Source organism: Palaemon carinicauda, chromosome 41, assembly GCF_036898095.1.
Source record: "Palaemon carinicauda isolate YSFRI2023 chromosome 41, ASM3689809v2, whole genome shotgun sequence".
In the NCBI taxonomy this organism is placed as follows: Eukaryota; Metazoa; Arthropoda; class Malacostraca; order Decapoda; family Palaemonidae; genus Palaemon; species Palaemon carinicauda.
Genome location: NC_090765.1, coordinates 5,565,604 through 5,593,539, shown reverse-complemented (window position 1 = coordinate 5,593,539; position 27,936 = coordinate 5,565,604). Strand labels below are relative to the sequence as shown.

Genomic DNA, 27,936 nt, shown 5'->3' with positions numbered 1-27,936 from the left:
GTCAAGATCTGAAATGAGAAAAAAAAGGTAATTTTTTTTTTTTTGCCAAAAAATCTAGTCCAAGTTTCACTAATTTTTTCTGGTACCTAAATGAAATAGGAAGAGGCTAATTTCTTTATAGAATAAACTCATATTATCCTAGAACAGAAATACGTAATAAAATGTGCACTAAGATGTAATTTACTGTTATATCAGGGGCGAAATCTAAAGGTCATTTTTTGACAGCCTAGTTTCACAATGTAAATTTCTTATGAAAATCATTGTATCTCCTATAAAATATGATATTTATGCATTAAAATATACCAAAATATCACGAATTCTATACAGAACAAGAATATATAGAGATATGCCAACTTACCTTTCGGGTATGTCAACAAAATGGCCGCAGACCGCAACAACTCTTACAGCCCAATCTACCACTTGAAATGGAGAATGGGTATGTAAATTTCAAGGTGTTATTTATTTATCTAATTATTAGTGGATTGGAATGAAACTGATATGATGGCTTTCTGGATGTTTGACAATTATTTTTATCATATGAAATTTAAATTCTTTTAAATAAATTTTAGATAAAAAAATGGGTGATATCTATTTTGTAAAGATTAAAATTTCAGTATTTGTACAAACAAGTAGTAAAAAAAGAAAGTTTCATGATTTAACCTAGCTATAACTATCAGGTACAGTTCAGATACAAGACAGTTTGAAGCTATAGACAAACAAGCTTCCTGCTCCTCAAACAAGTGGTGTTTGTCATGTGGTCAGTCTTGGGTGGGCAGCTATGACAGTGAGTCCTTCCAGGAAGCTTAATTTGACCAACACAAAATTGATACCATACTTACAGCAAGAGAAAATAGAATTAGTAACTAATAAAAGTAAAAGGATATCAAATAGCAAATCGGTAGCCAATCAAAGTAAAATTAAATCAAAATAAGAAACTGCTGACCAATAAAAAGTAAAATAATATCAAATTATTATATATACATAAACTATGATCTATAATAATAATGATGATGATAATAATGATAATAATAATAATAATAAAAATAAAACACTATATAAATCAATTTCAAGTACCTAATACACATAAGAAAAATATTTACAAATACGAAGGAGAAATTATCAGAGAAATAAATATCAAACACATGAGGTTGCAAGCTCCATATTAATCATCAACATCTCTTTTTAACTCCATTAGAAGTGTGTTGATGACATCCATGCCGAGGGAATACTGCCTGCTGGCCATTATTGAAGATAAATTCAAAATAAATAGAAAAAAATCAGAAATTTGCAAAAAATAAAAAAATTCAGAAATTAGCATTTGAGGGAAAATGGACCTCATGGCAATATATGGCATCTAAGCCAAAACCAATGTCATGCAAGTGGTAGACACACCATCCACCCACACTTTCCAAATATAAAGAACCAAACAAGTATCAACACTGTTCGACAATTTATAATTATGTAATAACTTTGCTGTTTGATCACTTACCCCTATTTAGGTATTTCAGGGTCGAGGTCGATCCCTGGGGGGGGTAAAAAAACGGGGAAGGAGGGAAGTTAGACGAAAATCAGTCCTAAAGCAGACAATGGCATGTAGACTAGTCACCCCTTGCAGGTCGATCACTTCCATATTCGAGATAGCTGATGATTTATGGGGAAAAGACAGGTTTTGAACATGCTGTAGGGGTCGCCTACGACCCATCATACCTGTCCAGGGTTAACTTGTATGTTGACGGAGTGGTGAGAGAGGTGAATGTTCGAGTGCTTGGACGAGGATTGAAACTGGTAGACGAGAATGACCATGAATGGGAGGTAAATCAGTTGTTGTTTGCGGATGATACTGTACTGGTTGCAAACGCGGAAGAGAAGCTTGGCCGATTAGTGAAAGAATTTGGAAGGGTGTGTGAGAGAAGGAAGTTGAGAGTTAATGTGGGTAAGAGTAAGGTTATGAGATGTACGAGAAGGGAAGGTGGTGCAAGGTTGAATGTCATGTTGAATGGAGAGTTACTTGAGGAGGTGGATCAGTTTAAGTACTTGTGGTCTTTTGTTGCAGCAAATGGTAGAGTGGAAGCAGATGTATGTCAGAGAGTGAATGAAGGATGCAAAGTGTTGGGGGCAGTTAAGGGAGTAGTAAAAAATAGAGGGTTGAGCATGAATGTAAAGAGAGTTCTGTATGAGAAAGTGATTGTATCAACTGTGATGTATGGATCGGAGTTGTGGGGAATGAAAGTGACAGAGAGACAGAAATTGAATGTGTTTAAGATAAGTGTCTAAGGAGTATGGCTGGTGTATCTCGAGTAGATAGGGTTAGGAAAGAAGTAGTGAGGGTGAGAACTGGTGTAAGAAATGAGTTAGCAGCTAGAGTGGATATGAATGTGTTGAGGTGGTTTGGCCATGTTGGGGGAATGGAAAATGGCTGTCTGCTAAAGAAGGTGATGAATGCAAGAGTTGATGGGAGAAGTACAAGAGGAAGGCCAAGGTTTGGGTGGATGGATAGAGTGAAGGAAGCTCTGGGTGACAAGAGGATAGATGTGAGAGATGCAAGAGAGCATGCTGGAAATAGGAATGAATGGCGAGCGATTGTGACGCAGTTCCTGTAGGCCCTGCTGCTTCCTCCGGTGTCTTAGATGACCGCGGAGGTAGCAGCAGTAGGGGATTCAGCGTTATGAAGCTTCATCTGTAATGGATAATGGGGGAGAGTGGGCTGTGGCACCCTAGCAGTACCAGCCGAACTCAGTTAAGTCCCCTGTCAGGCTGGGAGGAATGTAGAGAGGAGAGGTCCCCTTTTTTTTTTTGTGATGTCGGCTACCCCACAAAATTGGGGGAAGTGCCTTGGTATTATTATTATTATTATTATTATTATTTTTATTATTATTAATTGCTAAGTTGCAACCCAAGTTGGAAAAAACAGGATGCTATAAGCCCAAGGGCTCTAACAGGGGAAATAGCACAGTGAGGAAAAGAAATAAGGAAATAAACTATACAGGCTATAAGAAGTAATGAATAACAATATAAAACATCTTAAGATCAGTAACAAATTTAGTATACATAGACATATTCTTTGACCTCATAAAAGCTTATAAATAGCACATGAAGGTATAGAATTCTCAAAGTATGATCGTAAGTTCATCAAGGACAGTGGCTCTTCAACATCCGGATCTCAGCCTTGATAATGTTTCTTTAACTCGACAGCAAATTTACTTTTGAGAAACACATTAGGTGTGTGTCTTCTTCAGGTGCACAATAAATTGGCTTATTGAGAAAGTCTTTTATCTATTCTGAAGTTTGTTATGCATGATTTTTCATAATTCTGATCATCCTTTACATTCAGATCTTCCTGGACAGTTCCAATCTGTTCGTAATACTAGGCATGCAGTTGATTCTTATAGTCAGTTCTTCTCCATCATGAGGCTCAGTATTACATAGTATTCTAGAATTTTTATTCCAGCTATTACCGAGTTGTGGAATGATCTTACTAGTCGGGTGGTTGAATCGGTAGAACTTCAAAAGCTCAAACTTGCAGCAAAAAATTTTATGTTGAACAGGCTGACATAAGCCTCTTTCTAGTTTATATATGAAATATATGTTTTGATGTTACTATTTTTTAAATATTTTATTTTAATTGTTCATTATTTCTCATTTTTCAATATTAATCTTACCCGATGATCATGTAGCTGTCAACTCCGTTGCCCGACAGAAATCTAAGGTCGGGATACGCCAGCGATCGCTATCCAGGTGGGGGTGTACATAACAGCGCCATCTCTGAGTAGGTACTCAAGTACTTCTTGTCAACAAGAACTCAATTTTTCCTCTGTCGTGCCACCGGCAAGACCTACTTGGATACGCTGTTAATTCTGGAGTTGTTGTTCACGTTTTGGTGATGTATTCACTCTAGAGTTTAGCCTTCGCTATTCAGGAAGCTTTATCATTAGCTTAGCAAGCTTTTGGAATTAATTTGGATTAATTGTTAACGAACTTTGCTATTTTGGAATTCCCCCTTGACTACTTCTACAATTCAAGATGTCTGACCAGTCTCAAGTCCCTAAGTACAGGCAGTGTAGCGTTAGGACTTGTTCTAGGCGTCTTCCGAAGGCCTCCTTAGATCCTCACACCGTTTGTTCCAATTGTAGGGGTAAATCCTGTCAATTGGAAGATCGATGTGAGGAATGCGCTGGGCTTTCGGAATTCGATTTTAACGAATTCCTTAAAAATGCACGTAGGTTAGAGAAGGAGAGAATCAGGAGGAGTTCTTCTCGCTCTGTGGATTTTTCCTCTCCCCATGCCCCTCAACCTTTTCCTTCCCCTGTAGTGGTGACTCCCGACCCTGCTACTAGTGCTCAGCCATCCATGGCGGATATGATGCGTGCCATTCAGGCTCTCGGTGACAGAGTGGAGTCATTGGCTAATGACCGTAATCAGCTTTTGGCAGATGTCAAAGAGCTGAAAGCGAAAAGTGCAGTGGGAAGTGTTATCAGTGCTAGTGATGTGAAAAGTGTCAGTGTCAGTGTTGCGCATGAGGGTACATCTGTGCGTGCCAGTCGTCCTCCCAGTCCGGGACCTCTTGCAAGCTCCCAAGCCCAGGGGAGAAGCAATGTCGAAGGACCAAAGGGTTCGGCAGGCCTTGATCAGCGCACGGATGTATCCTCAGTGGTTGCGGACGTATCTGCCAGAGATCGTCCCATCCACAAACAGACGAATGAGCCCTACCATTCCTCGTCTGTGGAAGAAGTTTCCAGGAGGAAACGATGGACCAAGGTTTCACGACCGCTCAAGCGTAAGGTCCCTTCCGAGCGAGTCCAACGGCCCAGGTGTAGCCACTGGGTCAGTTCGGACTCGCTGCAGTCTTCCGATGACTGCACACCTCCCAAGAGAGGTAGAGTGGTTCCACAACAGGCTACTGCTCCGTCTGTTGCTGCTCCAACCACGGTAGACCCTAAGTGGTCCATGCTGCAGACTATGCAGTCTCAGCTTGCTGCGTTCATGCAGGAGTATCATGCTGAGAAGGTTGACACTTCACCTATTAACCTACAACCCGCAGAGGTTGTGCGCTCAGCAGATACTGCGGCTGCCTGCTCCCACACTCCACCTGTGAGAGCTCCACCACCGATGCGCAGTCCACCCTGCCAGACGCATGTTCTTGCCGCACCATCCGTTGACATGCGTGAGCTACCGCATCAGCCGTGGGAAGGTGCTGTAGAGCTGCCGGGTTCTGACTCTATGCGGCATGCTCCGCAACCCATGCGGCAGGCTCCGCAACCCATGCGGCATGCTCCGCATCCAATACAGCATGCTCCGCAACCCACCGCAACCCCTCCCACGCACCAACACTCTGCTTTTGTTGTTGCCAGCTCGCAGACTGACCAGCAGCGGCATGATGTTGGATCCGCAGCAGCTACGCATGCACCCGTACTGCCGGATTCAGCCGTTCAGCTTTCTGCTCTGCCTTTGCCACTTCCTACTCAGCTTTCGGATGATGGAGTATCAGATGACGAAGCTGCACATTTGGATGAACCGCACTCCGACTTTGAAGGGCCCAAGTCTACGCCTCCCTCCTTAGACTTTCGTAAAGTCCTTGCCTTGTTCAGGGACTTGTATCCAGAGCAGTTTGTGTCTGCAACCCCTCGCTCTCCTCCCTCCGAGTTTGCTCTGGGCATGCAGTCTGCTGCTCCTGCCTTCACCAAGCTTGTTCTCGCACGCTCATCCAAGAGAGCTTTGAGGGTTATGGGAGAGTGGTTGCAGTCCAAGAAGCAACTGGGAAAGACTGCTTTCATCTTTCCTCCTACCAAGCTTGCTTCTAAGTCGAGCGTCTGGTATGCCACGGGAGAGGAACCCGGCTTGGGAGTTCCTGCCTCTGCCCAGGGCGACTTCTCAAGTCTGGTTGACTCTCCCCGCAGGTTGGCTATGAGACGATCGAAGATCTGCTGGTCCTTTTCTGACATGGATCATCTGTTGAAGGGAGTCTTTCGTGCTTTCGAGATCTTCAACTTCCTCGATTGGTGTTTGGGAGCTTTAAGCAGAAAGACTTCCCCTTCGGATAAGGACTCTGCCATGCTGATCATGTCTAGCATGGACAAAGCCATTCGGGATGGGTCTGGTGAGCTTGCGGCTTCGTACGTGTCGGGAGTGCTTAAGAAGAGAGAACATCTTTGCTCCTTCTTATCGGCTGGTATCACCCCTTGTCAGAAGTCAGAGTTGTTGTTTGCTCCTCTCTCCAAGTGTCTGTTTCCGGAGGAGCTGATCAAGGGGATGGCTGCCTCTCTTATCCAGAAGGATACCCATGATCTGATGGCATCTTCCGCATGTAAGGCTAAAACCTTACCTTCCGTGCCTAGACCCTTCTGCCCTGCAGCAGTAGACACACCTGCAACTAGGTTCATCCCGCCCTTTCGTGGCAGAACCTCCAGCAGAGGAGGTACCCGTGCCGACAGTCACCGTGGCAAATCCAAGAAGGGTTCCAAGTCCGCAAAAGGCAAGTTATGACTGCCTTCCTCTCCAGACAGCAGTGGGAGCCAGACTCAAGACCTTCTGGCAAGCTTGGGAGAGCAGAGGTGCAGACACTCAGTCTGTGAAGTGGCTAAGGGAGGGATACAGAATTCCGTTCTGCCGCAGTCCCCCTCTAGCTACATCTCCCATCAACCTCTCTCCCAACTACAAGGAGAAGGACAAGAGGCTAGCGTTGCAACAAGAGGTGTCGCTCTTGCTACAAAAGGAAGCGGTAGTCATAGTCCGGGACCATCAATCCCCGGGCTTCTACAACCGTCTCTTCCTGGTAGCGAAGAAGACAGGAGGTTGGAGACCGGTGCTGGACGTCAGTGCTCTCAATGCTTTTGTCACCAAGCAGACGTTCACGATGGAGACGACGAAGTCGGTCCTAGCAGCGGTCAGGCAGGAGGACTGGATGGTCTCGTTAGACCTGAAAGACGCGTACTTTCACGTTCCCATCCATCCAGACTCCCAACCTTTCCTAAGGTTTGTCTTTGGAAAGGTTGTGTACCAGTTCCAAGCCCTGTGCTTTGGCCTAAGCACGGCACCTCTTGTGTTTACCAGACTGATGAGGAATATTGCGAAATTCCTTCACTTGGCAGACATCAGAGCCTCCCTCTATTTGGACGACTGGCTTTTAAGAGCTCCAACAAGTCGTCGCTGTCTGGAGAATCTCAGATGGACTATGGATCTGACCAAGGAATTGGGCCTCCTGGTCAATATAGAGAAGTCCCAGCTCGTCCCATCCCAGACCATTGTCTATCTAGGTATGGAGATTCAGAGTCGAGCTTTTCGGGCTTTTCCGTCGGCCCCAAGGATCAATCAAGCCCTAGAATGCATCCAGAGCATGCTGAGAAAGAACCGATGTTCAGTCAGGCAGTGGATGAGTCTAACAGGGACACTTTCATCGCTGGCCCAGTTCATCGAGTTAGGGAGACTCCACCTCCGCCTCCTTCAGTATCATCTAGCTGCTCACTGGAGAAAGGACATGACGCTAGAGGCGGTCTCAGTGCCTGTTTCCGAAGAGATGAGGTCGACTCTAACGTGGTGGAAGAACAGCATTCTTCTCAAGGAAGGTCTACCATTGGCTGTTCAGACCCCCGACCACCGTCTCTTCTCGGACGCATCGGACACGGGCTGGGGTGCGACACTGGACGGACAGGAATGCTCGGGCACATGGAATCAAGAGCAAAGGACACTTCACATCAATTGCAAGGAGTTGTTGGCGGTTCATCTGGCCTTGATAAACTTCAAGTCCCTCCAGCTAAACAAGGTGGTGGAGGTGAACTCCGACAACACCACAGCCTTGGCTTACATCTCCAAGCAGGGAGGGACTCATTCGAGGAAGTTGTTCGAGATCGCAAGGGACCTCCTCATTTGGTCAAAAGATCGAAAGCTTTCGCTGGTAACGAGGTTCATTCAGGGCGATATGAATGTCATGGCAGATCGCCTCAGCCGGAAGGGTCAGGTCATCCCCACAGAGTGGACCCTTCACAAGAATGTTTGCAGCAGACTATGGGCCCTGTGGGGTCAGCCCACCATAGATCTATTCGCTACCTCAATGACCAAGAGGCTCCCGATGTATTGTTCTCCGATTCCAGACCCAGCAGCAGTTCACGTGGATGCCTTTCTGCTGGATTGGTCCCATCTCGACCTGTATGCGTTCCCGCCGTTCAAGATTGTCAACAGGGTACTTCAGAAGTTCGCCTCTCACAAAGGGACACGGCTGACGTTGGTTGCTCCCCTCTGGCCCGCGAGAGAATAGTTAACCGAGGTACTGCAATGGCTAGTGGACGTTCCCAGGACTCTTCCTCCAAGAGTGGACCTTCTGCGTCAACCTCACGTAAAGAAGGTACACCCGAACCTCCACGCTCTTCGTCTGACTGCCTTCAGACTATCGAAAGACTCTCAAGAGCTAGAGGCTTTTCGAAGGAGGCAGCCAGAGCGATTGCCAGAGCAAGGAGGACATCCACTCTCAGAGTCTATCAGTCTAAATGGGAAGTCTTCCGAAGCTGGTGCAAGGCGAATGCAGTTTCCTCAACCAGTACCACTGTAACCCAGATTGCTGACTTCCTGTTACATCTAAGGAACGTAAGATCCCTATCAGCTCCTACGATCAAGGGTTACAGAAGTATGTTGGCAGCGGTATTCCGCCACAGAGGCTTGGATCTTTCCACCAACAAAGATCTACAGGACCTCCTTAGGTCTTTTGAGACCTCAAAGGAACGTCGGTTGTCCACACCAGGCTGGAATCTAGACGTGGTTTTAAGGTTCCTAATGTCATCAAGATTTGAACCGCTCCAATCAGCCTCTTTTAAGGACCTCACATTAAAAACTCTTTTCCTCGTTTGCTTAGCAACAGCTAAAAGAGTCAGTGAGATCCACGCCTTCAGCAGGAACATAGGTTTTACATCTGAAACGGCTACATGTTCCTTGCAGCTCGGTTTTTTGGCTAAAAACGAGCTTCCTTCCCGTCCTTGGCCTAAGTCGTTCGAGATCCCAAGCCTGTCCAACTTGGTGGGGAACGAACTAGAGAGAGTACTTTGCCCAGTAAGAGCTCTTAGGTACTATTTAAGAAGATCAAAGCCATTACGAGGACAATCAGAAGCTTTATGGTGTTCTATCAAGAAGCCTACTCTACCGATGTCTAAGAACGCAGTTTCTTACTACATCAGGCTTCTGATTAGAGAGGCACATTCTCATCTGAAGGAAGAAGACCTTGCTTTGCTGAAGGTAAGGACACATGAAGTGAGAGCTGTTGCTACTTCAGTGGCCTTCAAACAGAACCGTTCTCTGCAGAGTGTTATGGATGCAACCTATTGGAGAAGCAAGTCAGTGTTCGCATCATTCTATCTCAAAGATGTCCAGTCTCTTTACGAGAACTGCTACACCCTGGGACCATTCGTAGCAGCGAGTGCAGTAGTAGGTGAGGGCTCAGCCACTACATTCCCATAATCCCATAACCTTTTTAATCTTTCTCTTGAATACTTTTTATTGTTGTTTTTTGGGTTGTACGGAAGGCTAAGAAGCCTTCCGCATCCTGGTTGATTTGGCGGGTGGTCAAATTCTTTCTTGAGAAGCGCCTAGGTTAGAGGTTGTGATGAGGTCCTTTAGTATGGGTTGCAGCCCTTTATACTTCAGCACCTAGGAGTCGTTCAGCATCCTAAGAGGACCGCTAGGCTCAGTAAGGAAGACGTACTTAAAAAAGGCAGAGTAATAGTTCAAGTCGACTTCCTTACCAGGTACTTATTTATTTTATGTTTGTTATTTTGAATAACTGATAAAATGAAATACGGGATACTTAGCTTCTTTTGTTAACATGTATGCTGGTCTCCACCCACCACCCTGGGTGTGAATCAGCTACATGATCATCGGGTAAGATTAATATTGAAAAATGTTATTTTCATTAGTAAAATAAATTTTTGAATATACTTACCCGATGATCATGAATTTAAGGACCCTCCCTTCCTCCCCATAGAGAACCAGTGGACCGAGGAGAAAATTGAGTTCTTGTTGACAAGAAGTACTTGAGTACCTACTCACAGATGGCGCTGTTGTGTACACCCCCACCTGGATAGCGATCGCTGGCGTATCCCGACCTTAGATTTCTGTCGGGCAACGGAGTTGACAGCTACATGATCATCGGGTAAGTATATTCAAAAATTTATTTTACTAATGAAAATAACATATCGTTTATTAATTTCCTTATTTCCTTCCTCACTGGGCTATTTTTCCCTGTTGGAGCTCTTGGGCTAGTAGCATCTTGCTTTTCTAACTAGGGTTGTAGCTTAGGTAGTAATAATAATAATAATAATGGTGATAGTAATAATATTAATAGTAGTAGTAGTAGTAGTAGTAATAATAATAATAAAATAATAATAATAATAATAATAATACCAAGGCACTTCCCCCAATTTTGGGGGGTAGCCCACATCAAACAAATGAAAGAAAGGGACCTTTCCTCTCTACGTTCCTTCCAGCCTGAAAAGGGACTCAACCGAGTTCGGCTGGTACTGCTAGGGTGCCACAGCCCAGCCTTCCCCGTTATCCACCACAGATGAAGCTTCATAACGCTGAATCTTCTGCTGCTGTTACCTCTGCGGTCATCCAAGGCGACCGGAGGAAGCAGCAGGGCCTACAGGAACTGTGTCACAATTGCTCGCCATTCATTCCTATTTCTAGCACGCTCTCTTGCCCCTCTCACATCTATCCTCCTATCATCCAGAGCTTTCTTCACTCCACATCCATCCACCCAAACCTTGGCTTTCCTCTTGTACTTCTGCCATTAACTCTTGCATTCATCACTTTCTTAAGCAGACAGCCATTTTTCCATTCTCTCAACATGGCCAAACCACCTAAACACATTCATATCCATTCTAGTTGCTAACTCATTTCTTACACCCGTTCTCACCCTCACTGCTTCGTTCCTAACCCTATCTACTCGAGATACACCAGCCATACTCCTCAGACACTTCATCTCAAACACATTCAATTTCTGTCTCTCCGTCACTTTCATTCCCCACAACTCCGATTCGTACATCACAGTTGGTACAATCACTTTCTCATACAGAACTCTCTTTACATTCATGCCCAACCCTCTATTCTTTACCACTCCCTTCACTGCCCCCAACACTTTGCATCCGCCATTCACTCTCTGATGTACATCTGCTTCCACTCCTCCATTTGCTGCAACAGACGCTAAGTACTTAAACTGATCTACCTCCTCAAGTAACTCTCCATTCAACACGACATTCAACCACGCACCACCTTCAATTCTCGTACATCTCATATCCTTACTCTTACCCACATTAATTCTCAACTTCCTTCTCTCACATACCCTTCCAAATTCTGTCACTAATCAGCCAAGCTTCTCTTCCTATTCTAGTTTGCAACCAGTACAGTATCATCAGCAAACAACAACTGATTTACCTCCCATTCATGATCATTCTCGTCTACCAGTTTCAATCCTCGTCCAAGCACTCGAACATTCACCTCTCTCACCACTCCATCAACATACAAGTTAAACAACCATGGCGACATCACACATCTCTGTCTCAGCCCCACTCTCACCGGAAACCAATCGCTCACTTTATTTCCTATCCTAGCACACACTTTACTACTTTTGTAGAAATTTTCACTGCTTGCAACAACCTTCCACCAATTCCATAGAAACTCATCTCATTCCACATTGCTTCCCTATCAACTCTATCATACACTTTCTCCAGATCCATAAACGCAACATACACCTCCTTACCTATTGCTAAATATTTCTCGCATATCTGCCCAACTGTAAAAATCTAATTCATACATCCCCTACCTCTCCTAAAACCATCCTGTACTTCTAAGATTGCATAATAATAATAATAATAATAATAATAATAATAATAATGATAATGATAAAAATAATAATAATAGTAGTAATTAATAATTGATAATGAATCCTGGTGGTAATATGCAATAGTCTCCCTTGAAGAAAATGTCTAGGAGTGGCACACAGTAGTGTGTTCAGTGTTACTTTATTTGCTTCAACACTAAATGGCATTTCTACAGTAAATTGTAATATAATTCCTCACATTATGTAAATGATCCTTTTATATCATTTGCATGAGCAAGAAAGGCCACTGGTGAAAGAGAACTTCAGCTTAAAATAGGACAAATTACTATATGGTCAGATTTGAGTAGCTTAAGATTTTCAACAAGTAAAACAGTTTTCATTGATATTTGTCGCATGTATGGAATATAGCCAGACTCGGACATTTACATAAAAGGTCAATGATCCCATCCACAATACGAAATCGAATTTTGGGCTTCAAGTATTCAGAAGGGTATAAATAGACCGCAGTACAAGCTAAGACCACCAAACTAGTTACAACACTATGGCAATTTTGATATAGACGCAGGATGGAACGTTTGAACTTATTTGATTTACAAATTTTATGACTAAGGGGACATTTATAGAGGCATTAAAAATTCTTGAAGGAATAACAAATGTGAATTGCAACTCATGCTTAACACAATTCAGTCCAGATATAATTGATACAAACTGGAATTGAAAGGATACAACAACACTCAATGTTGTAATTTCTTTACATACAAAATAGTAAATACATGGAATGACTTCCAAGAGATGTAGTAAACAGTAACAGGGTAAACACACACACACACACACACGCTCTCTCTCTCTCTCTCTCTCTCTCTCTCTCTCTCTCTCTCTCTCTCTCTCTCTCTCTCTCTCTCTCTCTCTCTCTCTCTCTAGCAAATGATGTTACAAGGTCAAGTGTTCTAACAGGGAAAGCAGCCCAGTACGGAAAGGAAATAGAGAAGGAACGTATAATGTATATGAGAAATGATAGAAAGGGATCCCTGACTTATCTCCTTTGCGTGTGTATGTGATATGTGTGTCCCTGTACATTTTTTACATGTATACGGTACAGTATATGTTTGTTTGAGAGGGACATAATTGGATTTCAGGGAAGGGGCTCACCACTGGAGAATAAACAACCGAGAAATATGATGATAATGTCTTTATGACCCCCAGCTAGAAGCCCAAACTAACTCCTGATAAAATTAATCAGACAATTTAAAATAATAAAAAAAAAAAACCTTTAACCACCGATATCTCAAAACATGAAATTTTCAGGGAAAAATCAAAACCACTTTTTTTTATGAGCTAATATTTACTATTCATATATGATAAGATAGGAAATGTTTTTGCTCTAAATAATTATAGAAGGGATTTAGAAAGTTATAAAATCTTGTTTATGTAAAATTACAATCTTTACAAATATTGCCCATATGGTTAAAAATGATTACATATAGAAATGAGGATTGATAAGAAAAATATGCTCTCTAAAAAGTAAGCTAATAAAATTATCTTTAAAACCTTTTTTAAATGAGGAAAATTAGTAGAGAAACAAAAACAGATTAATTTTTAAATGACCCCATAATAACATTGTTTCAAGGGGGGCAGAGTCACTCCCCTTAAGATTCTTAGATCCCTGAACATGGCACCTTACGAACGCTTAAATAAAGCCTTGAACAAAGATCTAAGCCTAAAAACAGTCTTCCTTCTTGCCCTAGCATTGACCAAGAGGATAAGCGAGTTACAAGGCTTATCTTGTTTCACATTCCAAGGGATGGAGAATTATCCTTCTGTTTTGTTCCCAGGTTTGTGGCCAAGACCCAAAATCACAGGTTATTATTAGTACCAGATTTGACTTTCACAATCTCATCTCTCTAAGAGGTAACTAATGATCCAAATAATTTGTTACTCTGTCCTATAAGAGCAGTCAAGAAATACCTGAAGAGGATTGCTCTTTCAGACCTAATATTTCTAATAGCATTTTAAGCTTTAGTTGCTCCAAAAAGGTTTCTGAAAACACAACATTCTTTTGGTTGCAGAAAACTATTATAAGACCCCATAATTTCTCAGGGGAAGCATATAACATCCATAGTCTGGTCACAACCTTGGTGTTCTGCAAGAACCACTCGGTGGCCCAGGTTCTTAGTGCATATAAATCCCCAGGGGAAGCATCGCCATGGGCCCCCCTTGAGCACATGTCGATCATGGTCTTGCCGCAACCTTTACAACCTTCCAGTGGCCCAGGTCCTTAGTGCAGGGGTTTAAGAGGGGCGGATCACCTTTACAGGCCACTATTTAAAAGACTGTACCCATTGATTTCTGGATACCTTTTTCCTAGTGCTTATTGTTATGGCACAGCAACTTTTCTATTCCTTGCTCTTACGAGACACCTAACCCTTTGTCTTGGCATCAGTTATTCTCTGTATTGTAAGGGTGCGAAAAGCAGATCAAGTTAGCTTGTATTTGCCTCTTCCAAAGCGTAAACGTGGGAGAACTCTCACTGACCTCACCCTAATAAAGGTAAGAATAACATTTTTAACTCATTGTTTTATGTGTTGACATAATCCTTTTGATTCTTGTTTTTGGCAGTGTTTCATATTTAGAAGGAACTGACTTTTTGCCCCTGCCTCTTCATGAGCTTGCTTGCCTGTCGAATTTGTATACATATTCATTTGATAATCAGCTATTTGTTCTTTTATGATATAGACCTTAAGGTGACTTCCTTTTGATGGAGACATCCTCCTACCTAAGAAAGACTCCCCATATAAATAACTTGAAGGTTTGTATCCATGTAAGAACAAACTACAAATTTATAATACAATTTGTATTTTTCCCAGATATACATACCCTAGTTATTTATGCAAAGGTCCCGCCTCATCCACCCCACAAGTCTTGACCAGGATAGAGTAAAGGTTGCCTTGTAGTAACTCGTGATGCTGCCCAGCAATAGAGTTGCCTGGTAACTTATTATATAGCTACCAGTTAGGCACCTTTTCTTTCTTTCTTAATTCAACACAAGAGTAAACTCATATAAGTGATTCTGGTTTATATAGCTAGAAAAAATATAAGCTGTATTAAGAATTTGTAGTTTTTCATAAAGTGTGAATAAGTTACCAGAATTTTATGAAGGTTTTTTTTCTAAAGTGTAAATAAGCTTTGGTATTTTGCAACAATAGTTGGTAAATCCAGGATTTGTTCATGTCTTTAGTAAGTACTTTATAGTCAATTGTTATGGAAATAACGTAAATTGGTTGTAAATTGTTGAAAAGCAATAGAAATTTTCATTTTATTTTTTATTCAAGAGGACCTCCATTGCATCCTCTGTTTTTACTAAACATCTTTAATGTGGAAATAAAGAAAAAAATTCGAGTATATTAAAAATTAATGTTCGATATTATTTCATTAACCTAATGCATTATATTCTATTATAGGTACAAGATGATTACTTAGATTGCTTTGGGGATCCTTCTGTAACTGGAAAAGTAGGTACAGATATTGAAGAAGGTAAATGTACTTGGCTTTCTGTTGTGGCATTACAACGAGCATCCCCTTCACAGCGACAAATAATGGAGGAACATTATGGTAGGCCAGAACCAGAAAGCATTGCCAAAGTGAGGGATCTGTATAAGGTAAGAATATTTATTTTAATCAAATGAGTATTTTGTTATACTGATCAGTACTAGTAGACATGTGTAACAAGTACACGTAGATTAAAGTTACCTTGTAAATTTGCTAGGTATTTTTCTTGTGTTGATATTTATGACTACAGTATATTGTTTTTTATCACTAAAGTATTTATTTGTGTATTTTGATTTTTTTTGAAAATAAATCTATAACTAGAAGAACTTTGTGTAGATTTCTGTTGTATGTATGATAGGCCAATGAAGGGGATATATTGTTCTTTTATTGTGTAATAAAACCTGGATAAAGATTAGATAAGGAAGAATGGGAGGAATTTTTCTTAGACATTCATGAAAAGTCATCAGCCCTCTTCAATTTCTATGGACTTCTGTATTTCTTTTTTTATCTCATTACATGAACAAGGTCTGGCCTCTTTGCTTTATTTATACTTTGTACATCTTTATTCCATCCATGTAAATTATTTGTTTCTGTGCATCCCTTCCCCGACGTTACATCTTATATTACTTCTGTTTCCCTTTATATGCCCTCCTTCAATGGTTTCAGTCAGCTAATTCTCAAATTATTGTTAGTATGGTTATATGAGTGGGTTTGTCAGTTGTCAGATTAATTCTTATAACTTCTTATAAAAGAATATGTAAACTGATGTTGCAGATATTTTATAACACCTATGTATGTTTTTGGAAGTTGGCATTGATTTTATTTTTATGGCAGTTTAGGATTCTGTGTATTTTGACATAAATCAAGTAAGGGAAAAGCCATTTTCATTGAGGCTGTTTCTCCATACAGGAATTGGGACTGCCTGCAACCTACCGTGCTTACGAAGACTCGACCTCATCTATGATTCGCATTCACATTCAGCAGATTTCCCGAGGTCTAAACCACAATGTATTTTTCAAGTTCCTTGAAAAGATACACAGACGCTCTAGTTAAGGTTGCTAGGTTTTGTTATAAGTTATTACAATATTGGGGCATTCCATCTGTAATTTTGTATCTACATATTAATTTGGTGTATTGATTAACATATTACATTTGTTTATCTTTCTTCCCAGTGAAACTCGTTTGTATTACATTGAATTTTTATGTACACTGATAATGCTCCTTTTCAAGGTAATATGGCTTTTGTGCAATTGCTTTTTGTGCCTTTGTGTCTTAAAATTGAATGGTTCATTGCTACCACTGATAGGAAGTTAGAAAATATAAAGTGGGTATCCAATTGTTCTTCCTGTATGCTAGTTGTAGTTAAATATTTTGCTGGATCCTCCTGTTGCCCACCATAAATATGTTGGTATTTTTATTGTATGTAATTTGTAAAGTGCATTAGGAGCTAGAGAAGTATAAGAGTGGATTTTAAGTGTAGTATTAGTATTTTAATGAACAAATATTTGAATGTTAGCAAAATTTGAGCTCAGGATATTATATGACAGTTCTTCCTTTAAGACACACTGCAGTTTATGCATCCATTGTCTTCTTTATTAAAGTAATATAAAAGCATTAGGAAAATGAATAATGGTTTAAAAGTGTACGTTTTAGAATTAAAATTCTCCATAGCTATGAATTTCCCTTGATGTTCATATAACTTCCTCTCGAGAAGATCAGTTTATCAACATTTACCCCTGAAATTAAAGAAAAAATCCCATTTCTTCTTTCTCTTCAAATCACACATACCTCTAGTAAAGTGATGAAATACACTACTTCTTATTAGCAAGAAGCAAAACAGTGATGTGCTAGTCTTTCTTTTTGTCAATTTAGTCTCTTGGTTGCATTGGTTTGAGACACTACCCCTCCAGATTGTTAGAATTTTTAGAGCCCTTTAAAATGTCCTCTCAAATTGTTAGCAATTACTGCATGGATTGTTCAAGAGAATTGTTTCTAGGTGTTCAGGATCAACATTATCTTTTTATTTCATGTCAGGGACAGTACTCTGATTTGAATAAGTAGAGTAGTGCGAATTCCTCACTGTTCCTCTCATGGAAAAGTATTGTTCAATGGTTGCTGACCATCCATCTATCTCTTTTACTTGATAACAGGAAAATGTGCCTTTTTTAAACTCTCTACATATAGCATAACCTAAGAACATGAAATATGTTCAGCTCTACTTTTCATTCCTTTTCAATGTGTATAAAACACTTATGTCAGAACCAGTTGTCAGGAAAAAAAAAGGTTGGTGTTGACATCGTCTTGACATTAATGAGCTAACTAGCTGTAAAGGGAAATATCGTTATCTGTTTGACTATGGTGCTTGTTACTAGAATTAAAAATTGTTTAGTATAATAGAATATATTTCATATCATGGGATGATAATTTTAAATAGTCTTTTTTAAAAAATGCATATTTTTGTTAACTAGTAAGGAAGTTACTGATTATCAAGTTCAATATAAATTCTAGTTTCATTATTTTTCTTAATAGAAGTAAAAATTCCTCTAAAATAATTTATTTAAGCATCAAATGATTAAATAACAACAATGAAATATTGAGGTTTTAACCTTTTTTTTTTTAGAGAGAGAGAGAGATTTAATTTTTTCTTTTAACTGAAAAGCATATTTGTATTGTTTGTGTTTTGTTATCAAATAATATGTGATCATTCTGTGTAAGAGTCTTTCCATCATTTTCATTATTATAAGTGCAGCTACACCTTTTGATTTTTGTAGGAATCTTGCTTTGGAAGGAGTTAAAGTGGCAGCTCAATGGTGTACCAATCCGGGTTTTGCTTAACATTATCTTAAAAAAAATTTGGTTTATTTTTCAAGATTGCTGGGCTCTTGGTCCTGTTGTGGCAGAAGGGTTTATGATGTATCAACTTTTTTTCAGAAAATTTATTTTCTTATTTTTGTAAAATTCTGGCTTTAGTTATGTAGTGTTGGAATTATATAGATAAGTAACTGAAAGTATAATTTAGAGCTAATCTAGAGTCCTGTATTTCAAATATCTTTGGGAAACAAACCAGATTCGTGTATTTCCAACTATTTTGAGATCATTTGTTACTAATTATCTAGACCAGATAAGTTTAGAATATTAATTTTTATACTTTTTAATTAACTGACCTATTCCTTTTCTTCACTTCTGCCATACTTCCATTATAGTACAGGAGTCAGCAATATGAACTTCAGGGGAGGTCATAGAAATAAACTGAATTTTATTAATAAGATATGCTATTTCCATACCTGATTTTCATGTACATGCTCACCTCTCTCACTAAGTTGTGGTATTAAGGGGATAAGGAATGCCGTTATTGTAGTTTCAACTTTGAAACTGAAATAAAGAGGCTCTGGCATTCACTGCCTCGCTTCTTGCCATTAACCGCTGAAGTTTCGTAACTTTCTTTGAGGTATGTGTATTTATATGAAAGAATTGAAATTTCTTAAAGCTTTTACAGGTGACTGTCAATAAACTAAGCTTTTAGAGAAGAAACCATATCCTATGAATGTTAGGTGAGTAGAGAATTTTTAGAAATTAAGATTTCATTTTTTTTCTAACCTCCTATGATTTTGGAATCACTGTATCAGTTTTTAAGTTTTGCATTTTGTTTGATTCATTTCCCCAACCAGTTGTCTTTTTTTATTCCAGTTATCTGACCTACAAGCTGCAAGTGTTTTTTTATACAATATATTTGCAGATACTTTTACTACCTTGCCCCATTTCCTAATGCAGATATGAAAGTAAAAGGATGGCACTAATTAGTGACACCTTAACCTCTCTATACAGTATAGATAAAGGGATTGATGTAGATTGGAGCTCTTACAATTGCAGTTGTGTGCCGTTACCCAAATAGGGTTTGTAGTTTTAAGGTGCAGTGGACGTTACTTTTATTTTCCTACGAGTTATTGCAGAATATAAATATTTTGTTGCGTTGATGGTTATGTCTTTATTGTTAGTGTAATGAATTTATGTTCTCTTTGTATGGTTATAATAAGTAAAATAGGATACATACAGTTTTTGTGTTTCTTTAACTTAAATTAATTTTTTTCAGCTAAACTGAAACTGGATAATGTCCCTGATATTGTTTATTGCATGATCTTGTTAAGGTTAAGTGTCTTTTGCTTTTATATAAGCTACCAGAAAGATTGTATATGGTAGAATTCGTTCCTTCCCTAGTCTTTTTTTTTCTTTAATTTTTTCAATTTAAATTGTTATTTAAAGTGTAAGTTGTAAGACCTAAAGGCTGTGACTTATTTTTCACTTGTAAGTTTTGTAATTTTGGTCATCGTTAATGGGAAAGGTAGTGATATATAAATTATTGAAGGGAACTGGAGTTTTCTTCAATAGTGTTCTTTGGCACAATGTTTTTTGATATGTGGGAAAATGTGTTATTAGTAAGATAGGAAATTTTGTTTTGATGCCTTTGTGCTACTTAGCAATTTGCATAAAATTTTGAGGAATTTTTAAGCATTGTAGATGCTTATCAGAGTAATTATTTATTAACTTTCTGTGGATCAGAGGAAATTAAAGATGAGTCTTTATGTTGTGTATTTTTTGCCATTTTTACAAGTAGTTTATTATTTTAATCCTCTATTTTGCTGCAAGTTCATTATGACAAAATCAGTTAGATCCAGATAACAATTGCTAAAATTCTCAACTTCTCCTAAGTTAATCATTACCCTCAATTACAAACTTAATTACGTCCAATTATGCTCCCGGAAAATTTATAACAATGGTTCATGATTCACTCAAAATAGCCTCACAATGTATAATGATAATCCTTATCATCATCATCTCATATCTTTCTCATTTTGCCCCTGTTGGGTCAGATCTGACTCAAAAGTGGTGGGTAATGAAAAATTTAGCGAGATCAATTTATTAGAACAATGTACTATATAATGTTGTAATTATTTTAACCAGCTTGCCAGTATATAGGGAGGAGAGTGATGGAAATGGAGGTACAGGTGACGAGAAGGAGAGGGGGACCAAAGCAAAGGTGGATGGACTGTATCAAGGATGACCTTCGATCAAAGGGATTAACCAGTGATGGAGTGTGGGACAGAGGTAGATGGAGAATGCTGGCCATAAACATTGATCCCACATAAAAGTGGGAAAGATGCAGACAAAGAAGGAGAAGAAGAGTAACTGTAAAACATATAAATTTTTTTATATACAAATAAATAAATGCTTACCTTACCTTACCTTAGCATCCACACTTTGTCAGCTACCAGTCTTGTTGATGTTATGATCTAAAACACCAATTAAATCAGTAGAAAATAGGAAAGGGATTTTAAGACAAGAAAGCTAAGTACCTAATAGGAAAACCAATTGCAGGTATAAGTAGTTTAATCTCTTATAAATGTTAGATGCTGGAGCATTGAAGTTAGTTGCAAGTGTGCTTTTATTGTAGATTTTGCACAGTTGAGGAATAACAAGAACTACAGTGCTCTTTTGCTGTAGTGTACAGTAATACCTCAATATTTAACCATAATTCGTTCCCAAAAGATGGTCGAATACAGATTCGTTCGAATACTGAATAATTATTTCCCCTTTACAAATAACGTAGAAGTGAATAATTCGCTAGTAGCGAATTATTAGCATAAAAAAGTAATGCATTTATGTAGTTTTAACACAAACCTGTTCCAATACTAACAAACCTAATGCTATTTAATAGGGATTATCATTCGTCAAAGCTGGAAGACTAGCTGTTAGCCTAAAAAGCAAGGTGGCAATCACCCAACCACTAGTTAGTGGGAGGGTGGAGGGGGTAACCGGGTACCCGGGTTACATCAGTGATACCCAACCATTTTTTCTTTTGGCTCTGGAGAGAACAGACGTGTCCAGTCTGTTCCTCTTAGACTTGGCCATACAGACCATTGCTTTCCATCATTATTTCTCTTTTCAGGTGTGTGTGTTCCTTGATACTCCTCAAGCTCATATGTCCAGGAACTGAAGGGTGCACTTGGGGCACCTTCATCTCCTTGGTCGAAACCGACCCCCATTCCTTGTGTCCGACTTGCAGAGAGCATCATTATGAGCAGAGCTCCACCTGCAATGAATCTAGGGAGTGGTCTGCCTCCCAGTGGGAGAGGTTTAGAGGTAGGCGTAAGTAGTCTAAGAGAGACCCTTCGCCTTCAAGGTCTTCCTCGGAGGCAATGAGACCTCAGACTTCTTTCTCCCCTCAGTCTCTTCCCGAAGCTCCTGCTCAATCCGACTCTTCAGAAAGCCAATTGGATAGGAGCGTGGACCCCAGCCCTCGGGCGAGTCATTTGCTCTTTCAGTTCTACAGGCTTTACCATCATTGGGCGTGGCTGGACCTCCCTCCAGGAAGTCCTTCTTGAGCTCCTTCAACAGGGTACCCAGCGGGATCCTGTTTTGTTGCTCCTTCTGTTTCTGCCTCTCCTGTGGACACACTGGCTGCATGCGATGCCCATCTTTCGCCCTTCCTTGTTCCAGCCAATGTTGTTCGTGACCCTCGCACCTGTTTGCCATCCTTCGACATCCTCCTGCTGACAATGAGTTCTTCCATCCTTGGACTTCCTTGACTTATAGAGATCGTAGTCCTCTATGTTCGTCCCACAGGCAGCATTCCAGCTCACAAGATCGATGTTCTGCTCGTCGTTCTCCTACACGTGATCGTCGATCTACTCGCGATTGGCACTGCCCGGCTTGTGCTTGCGCATGTCCTTCACCATCTCATGATTGTCACTCGCCGGCTCGTGATCGCCGTTCTCCAGCTGATCACCATTCTCCTGCTGCTCACTCGGCTTCTGTTCGTCATTCCTCAGGACGAGCCTTCCCACGTGTTACTCGCCATCTTGTCACTCCATACGATCTCCCTCCAGACGACAATCTGCTCAGCGCTCTCCTATGCGTCAATCCTTCACGCTACGATCTCTCTCCTGCCCGTCGATCATCATCTCCATCTCGTTGATTGCCACCACTAGGCGCTTCGGCACATCACTCCCCTTCTCACTGCGCTGACCACTGTCACTCTTCCACGTGATGATCTGCGCGTTGTTCACCAACTTGTCGATTGCCTCGTCGAGCTCCCACTTAAAGCTCTCCTGCACTTCACTCACCATCGCAATGCTCTCCAGTGCATTACTCGTCGATACAACTATTTCCAGTGCGTCACTCTCCCTTATGATGCTCTCCAGCGCGTCAATCACCTTTGCGACATTCTCCAAAAGGTTACTGAATGTTGAGGATAAGGAGGCAGATATAATTGCTTTTGCAGGTGTGGCATATGAGAGAGAGAGAGAGAGATAATTAGATGAAACAGGAGCATGAGAAGCAGTGGTATGAGTGCTGTGATGTTAAAGAAGGGGTGTGACTGTGCTGGAATGGTTGGTGAGATTGTCTAACATATCTTTTAAGATATTAATGGTTACAGTGGAATGGATATGTGCGTGTATTGTTTCGCTATACAAAGGTAAGGGTGATGTGAAAGTTTTATAATTCTAAGTGTATTATTTTGTTGACTGTGGTTTGAAAAGTGTATAGTAGTGTTAATCAATAGGATTAAGGCTAACAAGGAGGATTCAATCTTAGAAGTGCAGGGTGGCTTTAGATGAGGTAGGGGTTGTATGGATCAGATTATTATAGCTAAGCAGATATATGATAAATATCTAGCAAATGGTAAGAAGATATATTTTGCATTTATGGATCTGTAGAATGCTTATCAAAGAGTTAATAGGGAAGCAATGTGGAATGTGATGAGGTTATATGGAATTGGTGGAAGGTTATTGCAAGCAGTGAAAAGTTTATACATACGCATTAACTGCGTGTTAAGGTAGTAAATGAAGCGAGCGAGTGGTTTCCAATGAAAGTAGGGCTGAGACAGGGATGTGTGATCACCATGGTTGTTCAATTAGTTTGTTGATGGAGCTGTAAGAGGCGAATGCTCGAGAGCTTGGTCAAGGATGGAAACTGATGGATGAGAGTGATCATGAGTGGGAGGTGAAAAAGTTGTTATTTGCAGATGATACTATATTGGTAGCAGACTTAAAGGAGCTGGGTCAATTATTGACAGAGTTTGGAAGGATGTGTGAGAGAGGGTAATTTCAAGTAAATGTGGGTAAGAGTAAGGTTATGATATGCACAAGAAGGGAGGGCGGTGCTAGGTTGAATGTCATGTTGAATGGAGAGTTAGTGAAGGAATTAGACCAGTCATTATTATTATTATTATTATTATTATTATTATTATTATTATTATTATTATTATTATTATTATTATTATTATTACTTGCTAATCTACAACCCTAATTGGAAAAGCAGGATGCTATGAGCCCAAGGGCTACAGCAGGGATAATAGCCCAATGAAGAAAGGGAGTAAGGAAACTAAAAGAGAAGCAATTACCAGTTAAAATAAAATATTTTAAGAACAGTAACATTAAAATAAATCTTTCATATATAAACTAAAAAATTAAAAAAACAAGAGGATGAGAAATAAGATAGAATAGTTTGCCCGAGTGTACCATCAAGCATGAGAACTCTACCCCAAGACAGTGAAAGACACTGGTACAGAGGCTATGGCACTATCTAAGGTCAGAGAACAATGGTTTGATTTTGGAGTGTCCTTCTCCTAGAAGAGCTGCTTACCATTGCTAAAAAGTCTCTTCTACCCTTACTAAGAGGAAAGTAGCCACTGAACAATTACATTGCAATAGTTAACCCTGGATAGGTACGCTCCTCGGACACCCCTTTAACCCATTACAGCCTAGCGGCAGCAAAAGCTGCCACTATATTCTGAAATGTCCAGAGTCGTCTGTATGTCTTACAGCCTTATCTTACATTGTGAGCATATTGAAACAAGTTCATTCTTGCTGCTGGCCAGGCCACATTACCCTACAACTCACCTAATGCTGTCAGTTGAGCTTAGATTGTGAATAAGTTAAGATGGGTGAAAAGAGGACTACATTTAGTTGTAAAGAAAGGTATTTTCTATATGAAATTTACAATGATTTAAAAACATTATTGCTGTGTTTCTGTGATCTAGAGGTTTCTTTTTTGTGTGTTATCCATAAAATATCTCTGCAATTTTTTTCAAGGCCATCACTGAGAAAAGCATTTTTAATGGCAGCTTTTGCTGCCGCTAGGCTATAACGTAATCATTTTTTTCCGTTTTCTTATATAGAGTTAATTTATTTTTCAAAGAGTGGTCAAAATCTTATTAGAGTATATTCAGTTCGTAGTTTCATGACTGAGAGAAGAAATTAACGTTGAATTAACTCAATTTTTTGTTTGCTACTCAGCTCCACAGGAGTTTTATAAGAAAAACTGATGCCATTTTTCTTGCTCACGGATGTTTTACCTTGCAAACGTAACATTAGTGTTCCTACAAAAATGATAGTACATGTAAGTGAATGTCAATGTATAGGTCTATACGCAGGTAAACACACACATACACACACACATGTATATATATATATATATATATATATATATATATATATATATATATATATATATATATATATATATATATATATATATATATATATATATATATATATATATATATATATATATATATATATATATATATATATATATATATATATATACATATATATATATACATATATATATAAATATATATATACATATCTATCTATCTATCTATCTATCTATATATATATATATATATATATATATATATATATATATATATATATATATATATATATATATATATATATATATATATATATATATATATATATATCTATATATATGTGTATATATATATGTATATATATATATATATATATATATATATATATATATATATATATATATATATATATATATATATATATATCTTGTCTGCACACTCACTTTGAATGGAATCTACGACCTTCTGGATGAACATGACAAGAAAATAGTACATGTTTCTGTAAATCCCCCCCCCCCCCTGCTTTTGAGGATACGGATGCAGACATTGACCAAGACTCCGATGCTTCAGATGATGAAGTTACATGCAATCCTGGTCATTTGCCCAGAAGGATTATCGCCACAGACGTTGCAATTGACAAATTGAAAGAAAAAGTAAATAACCATGTCGACTGCATAAATCTTTTCTGGACTAAACAATAGATTGAAGAACTTTATCATCAGAGCACAACATATGGAGAACAAAAGTCGCTCTCTAAAGACCACATCACACCACAAAATGTGAAGATTTTTCTTTCTATTCATATACTTTCTGGTTACAATAAACTTCCCTACCGAAAAATGTACTGGTCTGAAACTCCTGATGTATTCAATTACTGGGTTTCTGAAAGCATTAGGAGAGATACATTTGATAAAATTCTTAGAAATCTGACCGACGACCGATTTTACAAGGTAAAAGTTATGTTTCTTTTTATACTATAATCTCAGATTATGGTTTTGATGATTTATCACATAAATAATGTTTGTCGATTTATTTCTCCTCTTTTGTATGATATACTGAAGAACTGAAATATATTGACCAATAAAACCTTACCTTTATTATGGCATTCTAAATTTTCAGTTAAGTCCACTTTTCCAGCACGTCAATAATGTCAGCAATCTTCAGCTTCAGCAATAATTCCATAGCATAGATGAAATTATGATCCCTTATTATGGAAAACACCGGGCAAAGCAGTTTATAAGAGAGAAACCAGTAAGATTTGGTTCCAAAGTTTGGGCTGCATGTACTTCAGACGGATCTCTTCTTTATTGTGAGCCCTATTGCGGGTCTGACACTAAAATCCCTGATATAGGACTGGGCTAAGGTCCAAATGTCGTAGTAGAGATGTCTAATGAGATCAATTTACAGGCTGGCCAGCATGCAGTGTTTGAGAATCTCTTCACCTCATAACCATTGCTAGAAAATTTAGCAAATTGAGGAATAGGAGGTACTGGCACACTAAGAGAGGATCGTCTTCATGGTGCCCCACTAATGGAAAAGAAGGAAAAGGAGAAGAAAAAATATCATGGGTACATGGAAGAGGCATTTACTGGCAGCACATCAGTAGTAAAATGGAAGGTAGTTACTGTGGCTTCAAAGTAAGAATGCTTCAAGTACAAAAAACAGGGCGATGGAGCAAACTTGAGAAAAAGCATATTGAGGTTGATATGCCCAATTCCATTCAGGTGTATAATTAACAGATGGGTGGTGTTGATATATTTGATCAACAAGTATCGGCCTATAGAACTCGAATTCGTTCAAGAAAATGGTGGTGGCCAATATTTGCTTGGAGCATCAATGCTCAAGTTGTCAATTCATGGATGCTTTATCGCAAACTGGGAAATATAATCCCATTGATAGACTTCATCTGGCATTTTGTAATTGCCATAATGAAGCAATATGGTGCTCCTCGTACATCTCCTGGACCTAAGAGACTGTCTTCTGGAATTGCAAAGGATTCTGTGGTGTACAATGGTGAGCAGCACTGGACCAAGGAAGGAGACCAGCGTCACTCAAGATGCCGCGAATGTTTTCGACGCACAAAATACATATGTGTTCTGTATCTCTTCATCCAGAATGCATATTGCCCTATCATAAAATACCTCAGTAGTGCATAATGAACAACAGACTGAAATCATTTGAAGCTATATAGGGATAACCTTCGTACAAGAAAAATAGAACAGTGTGGATATGCAACTCATGCAATATGTTTAAGTATTTTTTTTTCTTTTATATTAAGAATCAGTAAGAATTTGGAGTTTTTATTGTAACAGGCAAGATTAGTGATGATAATTATTAGAGATAATGAAGTTATGTTTGAAATACTTAGGTTTAATGTAAAATTATATTGTATGTCAAAAACAGATATTTTGTGCATTCAAAGTGGCTAGTGGCAGTAAGATATGCTATATGATTGAATTTTTTATGTACTATAATTCAGATAGAATTTGCAGTTCTTTTCATAAAAGGCATGATTGGTAATGATAATTACTAAGTAGGCTAAAGGGATGCTTAAAATACTTATGTTTGTTAAAAAAAACTATATGTTATGTCTAGAATAGAAAAATTTTGTTCATTCAAGTGCCTAGTGGCAGCAAAAGCTGCCATCAAATAAATCATACTTATGAAAGGAATTTTTTTATGGTGATGATTTTATGTTGATAGTAGACCAAAATAAATTATTTTCTGCAAATATGGTGTTTTTAAAACCAATAGATAATTCTCGTCCTTAATGGGTTAAGGGTATACTCAGACGCGCGTGACCCCGACGCCAAAAAAAAATTCTTGTAAAATCAGTTTTTGCAGTAACCTCCTTTTTTCTTTTGCCAAAAAAAAACTTCAATGAATGCTTAAAACAACTGTAAAGATAAATACTACTCATCTGCAGAAAAACTATTTATTATAAATATTTTAAAAAATTAAGTAGAAAAAAAAAAGACCTTACATAAAAATTCATAAAAAAAAGTTTATACATATATACACAAATCCTTTTAGGAATTGATTCTTGAATGTTTAGGACACATCTTGATGTATTTTGGATGAAGTCAGACCCATGGAGGTGAAGATCTGAAATGAGAAAAAAAGGGTACCCATA

General features: G+C 38.9%; 1 protein-coding gene across 3 annotated transcripts in view; it reads left to right on the top strand.

Annotated features, from left to right (window-relative positions):
• The window catches only part of Fpps (Farnesyl pyrophosphate synthase), a 152,145-nt gene extending 132,201 nt beyond the window's left edge, over positions 1 to 19,944 (top strand). For all 3 annotated transcript variants that reach the window (XM_068364162.1, XM_068364163.1, XM_068364161.1), the window contains 2 exons: positions 15,277 to 15,474; positions 16,274 to 19,944. In XM_068364162.1, coding sequence (XP_068220263.1) covers positions 15,277 to 15,474; positions 16,274 to 16,417 — 342 coding nt within the window. In that variant the 3' untranslated portion in view covers positions 16,418 to 19,944. The remainder of the gene's footprint in view (positions 1 to 15,276; positions 15,475 to 16,273) is intronic.
• The last annotated feature ends 7,992 nt before the right edge of the window (positions 19,945 to 27,936 follow it).